The sequence below is a fragment of the Echinococcus granulosus genome, assembly GCF_000524195.1.
Source record: "Echinococcus granulosus chromosome Unknown EG_S00121, whole genome shotgun sequence".
Classification (NCBI taxonomy): Eukaryota; Metazoa; Platyhelminthes; class Cestoda; order Cyclophyllidea; family Taeniidae; genus Echinococcus; species Echinococcus granulosus.
The window spans coordinates 70459-80451 of record NW_020170501.1 but is presented as its reverse complement, the minus strand read 5'-3'; the positions used below and the strand labels follow the sequence as shown (position 1 = coordinate 80451).

Below are 9993 nucleotides of genomic sequence, written 5' to 3'. Positions count from 1 at the left end.
TCCAAGCAAGCAAATGCCAACAACTTCAATGACGATGCTTTCATGCAATGCAAGACAAGCGAGTGTTGACACGCGCCAACACAATTGCGTTGACGAATTGCCGGTAGTAGGGTGAGAGTTGTCAACTTGCCATCATTCGCCTCTCCAATTCGATTGATTGAAGTGAGATAGAGCGACAGACAGACAGGCACGGGTACTTACAAATCCTCATGGACGATCGGCAAACCCCCTTCTCTCAATCCCTATCCCTAAAGTTGTCGGACTCCTCGCGTTGATACACATTCTGACAAAATCGACCTCTCTTCCACGGACCCATCACCCTGTCGCAGTTAGGATTCACATCGGCTGACAATGTCAAAGGCCAGTGAACTATTTCCTCAACTTCGACTGGAAAGGAAATGTCATTTTACGCACCAAGATGGGAATGTGTCGGTGGGAATGCCACTACCCAGTTTGTCTTTATTCTGTTCACCTAGGTGTAGGAGTAGGGTAGGATCACCTCACATTAATTGCCACATCCCACCTGGGAATGCAAAATACGAAAGAATTCACTTTCAACGATCTACTCTTCTTCGGCTTTGCCACTTTAAACTCACATTTAAGGAAAGAGTGTCGTTCTTTCTGAACTGGCCTCCTGAGAGACGATGACACACACATGAGGCCAACTATGACACTTTCACAACGTAGCCATGCGGAAAGGAGTCATCTTCTCGAAGCAATCGACGCTGTATCTCCTTTGCAATGTGCTAGACATACCTCATTCCTACCTTTCCCAATTTCGCCTTTTTTATTTGGCATTTAGCCATAACAATGGCTGTTGACAGCTATTGCTATCCAATGCATGGAAGTTCATTTGGACCATTTCCAGTGCAAAAACAGATTTTGGCACAACTTTTGATGCCATAGGGCCAAATAGAGCGCTCTTTGTAACACTTTGGACTGTTTCATAAGGCCTCATGATTTCATTAATGTATTACCGCCTCCAATGCCACCCTTACAGAAGAAAGTTTCAAGGTTAGTCGATTGGTTGGAATGTGGCTAGTTCCACAACCAAGTGCTCCGATTTGGTTGTCCATCCACTCTAAGATACACAATAAGATTTCAGAAAGTGGCCATTGGAGCATTCTCTCTTCTATTGGGATAATTTTCTCGCAACTGAGTCTGATCTGTCCATTCAGCACTTCTTAGCTTTGGGTCAACTCTTTTGACGAAACAGATGGCAGATTGCTTTGTCATTCTTGACGGGTATTTCGTCAAAGTCGGGCGATTGTTGACTATAGACGCATCTTTTGCTTTCGGACTATAAGACCATTTATAATACAATTACCGTGAGGTAGCGTCCCTAAATTTTCGCCTTAAAATTGCTGAAATTTGAAAAGTAGTAGACTAATCTTTACGAGGGGTAAAGTTCCTTCTCTGCCTTATAACAGCATAATGTAGACAGCATTACTGTTTTGGCTCGGACATGCAATTAAATGTGCGTCTTCATTTGTGCATGGCGATTTTATTCTCAAAAGTAGGCATTCTACTGACTTTAAAAGCCCTTAATTAGGGTCGCTTTACTTGATTTTCTCGTATTTCTTATGTCTTGCTCCAACCAATCACGTTTCCCATTGTACCAGCCTTTCAGCCAATAGCATGCCAGCCTAAAGTTTATCACCCAAATTGCATAATTCTTATTCTAACAGTTCGAAGTACTTGTAGAACTCTGCGATTCTTTTAATTTCTCAATATCTTTCTAGCCATTTATTTCTGATTGGTTTTCAAAAACCAGTCAATCTCGGGACTAACGATTCTCCCACCAGATGGCCGACCTATTTTCTTATTCTCATCCACTGCTCAAATTGATCAACATATTGAATTGGCGTCAAATTACACTTTCTTGCAATATTGTTTGGAAAGTTCTTTAACAGTTTTGACTTGAGATAGCTCCAAAGCAACGCACGCGATTCGCCTTTTATTCAAACCAATGGCAGAGCGAATTTTAACACAAACAAATCAGCATCATGCCGTCTTAAAATGATTTCTAATTGGCTCTCTGCCTCCTGTCGTCTTGTGCAGTCATTGGTTATAGGATTTCTGTGTTTATTTTAAAAATTCGAAATGATGTAAAGAAACATATTTTAACCTTGGTTGAATATTACCCATTATCCATTATTTAATGTGCTGGAGTATACATTAGTTTGACAAACACCTAGTCCGTAAATTTTGTCAAGTCGTACGAAATAATGGTTTAGAGCAACCAACTTCTAGCTAATTATGGTAGATCTCACCAGGGGAGAAATTCACACCTTAGCAGTAAATTGTCAATGAATCCACTGATTTTCCTTGTCCCTCTTTGACCTTCTCCTCCATGCAGGGTTTCCGTGAGGCATTTACCGAAGAATTGAAAGACTCCACCGCCGTGGAATCCGTTTTCTCCAAAATCTTTACCCTCCTCTACCCAATACGGGCCCAAGCAATTGATTTTCTAAATGAACTTGAATCTCGCTTCACTGCTTGGTCCGTACGCCTTGATGGCACCTCACGAGGCTCGCATCGTCATTCCTCTACTGCTTCGGCCGGCGCCTCTGCCTCAGGCTCTGCATCCTCCGCCTCTGCCTCCGCCACCAGCGCCGGTGTCGATGCGGACTCACCAACAACGCCGGTTCGTATTGGTGATCTTTTCGTCACGAATCTGAAAATGCTGCAGGTGTGTTTTGCCATCTTTACTACTTATCACCTATGAGGAAAATTCTTTGTTTTTAAAATCTCTGGATGGTTGATCATTTAGACTAAGTTTATCTACCGTCGCCCCCGTCACTTATTTATTCTAGTCACCATAAGCCTTCTGTGGGTTGTAACCAACCGCGAGACAGTAACGGGCATTAATAAGTTTGGGATTCGCATTACATCAAAACGTTACTTTGGCCTTTCCAAAAACTTTGTATCCCTTTTTGGGCGGACCGCCCCTCCGCGCAAGTCGTATATCCAGATCATTTTTATTCCAATCTGGTCGCACCTCATTACAGGTCATTGCTTGGAATCCGAAAGTGTAATGCTTGTCAAAATTTGATGAGTTTCCAATACTTCTTTTATTGTAAGCCTCCGGGACTTCAGTCATCCGCGGCTGATGCCTTCTCTTCATGATATTTTGGCGAATTAGGTGTCCAGTGAAATGAGAATATTCGTTCCAATATCCTTTTTACCACCACAGCCTTCCGGCCATTCCTACGGTCATAAGATGTGGGAGTGAAGGGAATGGGGGACTGACCCCTCCTCCTCAAGCCATCAGTATGGTACCTTTAAAAGTTAATTAAAATAGTAGAAATGTCAGCTCGGTGCCCCATTTTGTTGTTTTAGTGGTCCGCTGGGTGTTGAAACAGATCCACTGTTGTATCACGAAGCCAAATAAATCCATGAGGGTTTTTTTGGCAAGAAAAGTCCCCAACGTACCTTTTTTGTATTTCTTGAAAAAGTGACTGGTATAAGCCATCATGCTTTCCTAACGAGACAGTGACCAGCTTCGAAGTAACTGGGCTTCAATAAAGACTTCCTATTTCACTTGAGGGAATAGAATTAGGAGAATACAGCAGATGAGGATGAGGTCAAGGTATTGCCTTCCACCATCCCCCCCATCGTAAAGTTTAAATTCTCTCACGGCTAATTTCTGCTGGATGTAGTATGAGGTCTCGACTTGTCATGTTCTGCCATGTCAGGCGTTATGAAAAAAGCATATCCTCCTACCTAGCCTCACCGAGTAGGCAGATCTCAGAAGTAATTACCGCTTGGCTTGTAGAGAGGAATCCATCTTGGAAATCTCCTTTTGCAGTTCGCACGCACAGAGTCGGATATGACGAAAAGTTGGGCATAGATATTTGTGGCCGAAGAGTTGTGTAAGTGACAGATCTTTTGGGGATGACCAAAGAGATGCTCGTTCGATCAACGAACCTTGAAATACAAAACCATTCCTTACCATAGATTATTTAGCAACCATTCGTGACGTAGGTTGTTTATCTGATTTATTGGCAAGAGCAAGTTAAAACATTTTATTTTAGATGAAACCACACCATCTCCAAGAGAGAGGCTGATGCGTTTGTGGAAATGAGTTATGCCCAGGTCGTAATTCAGACAAGTTTGGCGCACCTGCGTTGCATTCGATAGCACTTTGTTGTTAGAGGTTTCAGAGGAAGAGGAATATGGTATGAAAAAGCAGTCTCCACAGAGATTTTGCAGCTTCCTACCAGTGGTACTGACATCGTGTGAGCCTTTTGGGTCATTCTATGCTGGGATTTTAGCAGAATTAAATTTGTCAAAATAAATCGTAAAATTTTGCGTTTGGCCAAATTTTATCCCATGTGATATTTAAAAATTCTAATAATTGAAGTTAAAGAACGATTTATGGGAATGGTATTCACGTGATTGGAAGAATGCAACAGAATTTGCACTTTTTATTTCTCCAAAAAGTTATTACATCTTACTTGCCAAATGGCATTTCTCGTTGCACGAGCTTAAACAGTATACCCATGATTGGTCAATATTTCCGACCAGTTATATTAAACCTTCAATTCTACCATTCAGTTTCAGAAAATAAACCAATGGAAAGGATGTCACTTGCACACTGGCCAATCACGCTGCAAAATGCGCTCATGCTCCTTCCTAATTAGTCAGTTGCCAAATTTTAATTTAAAACGAAAAAACGCAATAATCAACACTCTTAACATTCTTTTTGAAAATGTGGAACCAATTTTTTCAAATAGTGATAGTTTGAGTATTCTTAGTTGATGAAGACTAAGGGTGTTAGTTGCCCCAATTCGAAAAGCAAGGTTGCAGGAAGCTGGTTTCGTATTTTCAAGAATGCTTAAATCGGCATCAGTAGAGTAACCCTCTTGATGCTTCCATGATGCTTCCATGTGTGCTTCCGACCTCTATTACAGAGGAAAAGCTCAAATGCACGTGAATTCCCTTTCCATTCCTGGGATATTTTACATTCCTTCACTGTTTAGGCTTAAATTTTCTTCTTAGCACTCATGTCTCAGACCAAATGACGACTACTGTTGAGTCTCGTTTGGCCACAATCAATTAACATCACCTGGGCGTCACGTTTATGCGACGGCTGGAAGGAATGCGTTAACATTTTATCATCTAACGCGTTTCAATTTTTAAACCTTGAGATCAATTGTACCGAACCTTCTGCATAAAATTTCTGTGGGCAAGCGAATGCGCATTATTTTCCCACCAAAATGAAATGACTATTCAGAATTGTAACGGAAATTTCTAAATTATGCGTCAGTACTTTTGGCAATCTGATACAAATGCTGTTTTTGCATCAAAGAGTCGTTATTGAAGGATTTATCTCGAAGCAAGATCATTCCCCTTTTTTTCAAAGCCTGTTTTTAAAGTTCCTAAAGCGTTTGTATTTAAATTTTGTCAGATTTTTTGCTTTCAATTTTGTGTGATTTCCTGTATCCCTTCGGTACTTTTTGTGTTCGCTCTGTGGATTTTCCTATCGCGACACTTTTTCAAATCACCCACCAGTGAGATTTTGCTCTGAAAATCGTATTTTACAATGAACTATACCTTTCATGATTGATAATTTATTTAAAGGTCAGGCTCTGCTGCATTATTTTATAGGAAGGGGGTTCGAAAGATAGCATCGGTCTAAATTCGCTCTTTTGACTAGACACTTTCAAATCTTCTTTACATTGACATTATGTCTAAATTTAGTGTTATCAATTAATGGAAGACGATTTCAATGTTCATTTTTATCCAAAAAACTTTTGCTTTAAGGTTAGGTTCTTGTAAAATACTCGAGTTGCACTATTTCTCAGAAATTAAATGATGATCGGTTCATCTGATTGTTTTCAGTTCCACTAACCAATCACACTTCACCTAAGATATTTCACTTTTTAAAGCATCCCAGTAATTGATATTTTTCGAGGACGAAATTTTCCTTAGTTTAAAGATAGATTATTAGTTCATTGAATTGTCGATTGACTTAAAACTATGCGAATCTCTACGAAGTATTGGCCAATGACGGCACGACCTTGAATACCACCAACCAATTACATTTTTAATTTTTCTATACACAGCTCTACCGATCATATTTGCGTGAAACTGAATGCCTAATCATCGATTTGGAACGTCTGGTTCGAAGTCGTGCCTCATTCCAATCAAAAATGCAATCCTTCGAGGCTCAAAAGTCCTGCTACCTACCCTTCTATGCCTTTCTGCTGAAACCGATGCATCGTCTGCTCCAGTACAGATCTGTGCTGGAGCGTCTGATGCGACATTACAATGAGTCGAATCCGGATATGCAAGACTGCAGAGGTTAGTAGTTTATTTATTTTAAAGAAAAGTGCCTTTTTAATCAAAATGTTGGCGACTACCAGTGTCAAGTAATTCACACCCCTTCTCGGTTCATACAAGTTCCCTAGCAGAGTACTTCTTTTACGAATAACTACACTTTTGTCGAAAATAAATTGATTATCGCTGTGGCTTTAGTAATTACCTATTTTAGTGCTTATGAGGCATTTGACATGTTAGGTCGCGAAGATGCTGATACCTCTACCTGTCCCCACGGTGACCTTATTTCGGAGAGTGTTTTCCCTTTGAGTGCCGCCAAATGTCACCTTAATATTGTCAGTAAATTTGCCTCCAATTTTTTAGCAGTTATGTCTAGTTATACCACTGTTAAAATTAGTAGGGCGGACCATTAGCTGCGCGCTCTGGGATGGGGAAAATTGCAAACTTTTTCACGATACCGAAGAGATTCCTATTTCCATAGTGAGTGCCCAGCCTCCTCCCACACATGCACCTTCATCCTGGCTAAAATTCGCAATTCTCTTGTCTTTTCTATTCACTAAAAGTCATCGGAAATATCAAAGGGAGGAAATCATGTGCCATTTTTAGATATCACCGATTACACGCTGCATTGACCACTTTTATAAGCAGAGGAAAGCGGAATTTAGCCCTGCTATTAAGCCGAATACCAGTGCAGGTAAATTTGTGATTTTGGCACAGGCAATCTAACCAGAGAATTGGTGTGAAAGAGCGCTGTCTCCTCCCCTCGTAAAGGCGACCCCTATTTTAGCTGCCGATTAACTGCTAACCACGTGTTCATAAATAAAGCCTACTTCGTACAAGGAATGCTGAAATCAAAGGGGACATTAAAATTAAAAAAACGCAGCTATAATTAACTGTAGACACAACCTCCTATTACATGCGCACGCACGCCCACCCCAAAGGTCAACTCGTGTCCGGGACGCAGCTTCAAGGTGGCGAAATCCGTCAGTACGGCTAAAAAAAACCCTATGACAGTCTGCTTCACATGATTATTGATGCTTAAATTGTGATTAACATGCGTGTTTCCACCGCTTTGACGACGGCTTTCTCTCTGAAGTGGAGTCATGTGCCCAGGTTTCATCATATGCATTGATTGGGTTCAGAAAATCCGGGCAGCTGTCGTATACATTTATTCTGTGCTCGCGACAGCGGGCCACTGACCGTTGAAAGCGCTCCAACGCCTTATGGCTGACTAGATGAGCGTCCCATCAGCGTAGTGTCCTGGGTGGCCATCAACCTTATTCTAGGCAGGAATTTTGTTTAAAAGAAGTTTCATTAACCCACAAAGTTTTATGTCCACGCTCATTAATGCTGTTGCCTCCCATCTTGATTAACCGTATCCAGACTGACTTATCACTGAATGTAGTGACACCACGGTAGTACCCCTTCCTACCCTACGCGCGTAAATTTAAAAGAGCCGAAATGACTGGTACACTAAATGGAACTTAATATTCTCCAACTTCAGTCGCTCATGCACGCCTTCTGGACACCATACAATCCCAGTGGGACAGTTATAAGCGCTGCGAGAACCTCTACAAGTCTCTCGAGGTGGAACGTGATCTCGTGGGTGTGCAGACGACAAGTGAGACGACGACTGCGACGAGTTCGGGCTCAGGAAGGGAAAAGGCAACTGGTTGGCTTGCTTCTCGTTCACGTCAATTTATTCGTGAGGGCCTCCTCCAAAAACTCTCCAAGAAGGGCTATCAACAGCGCATGTTCTTCCTCTTCTCTGATCAACTCATCTACGCCAGTCGAACTAATGCGCCATTTCTGCAATTTAAAGTGAGTGTGACTCGAAGTCCTTTTCAGAAGCAGGATCAAAGCTTATGCATATATATATATATTACTCAAGCTCGGTTCAGTTTCATGAACCTATCATTCACTCACGAATTTGGTAGGCGATTGGTTGACATGTGTAGGTTCACTGTCTTATTGGTTGCGTGTTGACCAATAAATGCTAAGTGTGAATTTAATTAATACACAGTGGGCGATGTGATTGGTTGGTGCATAAGAGTCGGAACTGCCATGAGCCAGTCCCGAAACCAGATCACAGTTATACTATTCAGATTACAAAGTGCAGATTTTTAAGTTGCGCTTAAAATGTCCCTCCACTTCTTATAGTTCCTGTAATTTTAGATAAGGTGAATGAAATATAGCCGGTGAAAAGAAGGGATGGGCTAAAATTATCAAGGTTGTGAACAACGCCTTTTCGAAGAATTTATCCAATCAGATAGCTGGCTGTAAATCCCTCATTGAAGCTCATCCTATAGAAAATAAGCTCATTTTAAAGGCGACCTTGAAAGTTTTAAGTGAATTTCATCCTGTTAGAAAGAAAATACGAGTTTTTGCCAGGCTGATGAACTCATCCCTTGAGACTGATTCTCCTCGTGCAAAGAAGGAGTCATTTTAAGGATATGGCTTACAAAATTCGGGTTAACTAAGTGTATTCAAATAAAAAAAGCTTAAAATTGCCCGGTTTGAAACCAACTAACCGCCCTTTACTGGCTGGTCTATCCACAGGTGCCGATTTATCCACAGCTTTTTTCACAGCGAACACTATTGCTGTGTCAAATTATTTTTGCCGAATATAAGTTGAGAGTGTTGAAGTGAGATTTGGAAATTTGTATTGTAATTCTGTGTATCTTTCCTACTTTAATGGGGCAATCGCGAGCTCTCTCACACCAACTAAAATTTTGTGCTGAAGGTTCGACGCCATTAACTGGGAGGTTTGGGACTTGGAACGTGATAGGGTCGGAAACATGGGGAATGGTAAATAGGAAAGACAATGAATTGCTAATTTTGTCCTCCACAGGTGTCTCAAATACGTGACACTCGGGTCCAATGTGACTTTTGTTTGGTGTCAGCTGACAGTAGCTGCGCTTTGATCAAAATTATGTGTCTAAAGGAGAAATGTTGCGGTTTAAACGATGTGGGATGGTTTAGGATACTCAAGAACTGAGGAAGACTAATTCGTACGTTCCTGAGCGTGGAACCATTGTGCTCTGAAAATCCGTTTTGCTCTGTGATGACTGCTTGATGCGAAATTGAAAGCATCCTCTAGCAGTTGCTGTGATCGTCACTTTATCAAACATGGAAGGCCGGGGAAGGATGCGCCAAAACTGTTTAGGAGGCAGAATTATTTAGAAAATATTTATAGTCTAACCAAGGAACATTTCAAACAGCGCAATTCCCCGATTGTCCCTTGGCAAATATATTCACATGAATTCTTAACTTCATGCGCTCCCTAATTACATGTCAGAACCAAAACAGTAATGCTGTACGCATTATATTATTTTAAGAGAAAGAAAAAACCATCCGCTTTTCGAATTCCGTCATTTTCGAAGGGACCTTTTTTAGCTACTTCGAGGTGATGCCATCAAAAATGGTCTTGTATTCCAAAAAGCAAAGATGCACTTGTTGGTCACTAGTCCCCCTCTTTGGCAAAATACTTGCCTAGGATGTCAAAGTACTCGGACATCTCGTTAGTCAAAAGAGTTAACGTAAAGTGAAGGAGTGCTGGACTGACGGATCTGATTCAGCTCTCTAGATTCTAGACACCTAACGGGTAATCGAATCTGGTCAAAGTATTACAAGAAAGTAACTCCCCATAGGAGGGACAGTAGCCCAACAGTCATCGTCATTGAAGTTGTTGGCATTTGCTTGCTTGGG

At 41.2% G+C, this 9993-nt stretch overlaps 1 protein-coding gene across 1 annotated transcript in view; it reads left to right on the top strand. All coding sequences in view use genetic code 11, as the record gives it.

Annotated features, from left to right (window-relative positions):
• The window catches only part of EGR_08834 (FERM, RhoGEF and pleckstrin domain-containing protein), a gene marked incomplete at both ends in the record, with an annotated part of 20170 nt that extends 10840 nt beyond the window's left edge, over window positions 1–9330 (top strand). The window contains 4 exons of the mRNA XM_024498083.1: window positions 2360–2692; window positions 6072–6309; window positions 7790–8106; window positions 9268–9330. Coding sequence (XP_024347485.1) covers window positions 2360–2692; window positions 6072–6309; window positions 7790–8106; window positions 9268–9330 — 951 coding nt within the window. The remainder of the gene's footprint in view (window positions 1–2359; window positions 2693–6071; window positions 6310–7789; window positions 8107–9267) is intronic.
• Window positions 9331–9993: the final 663 nt, after the last annotated feature.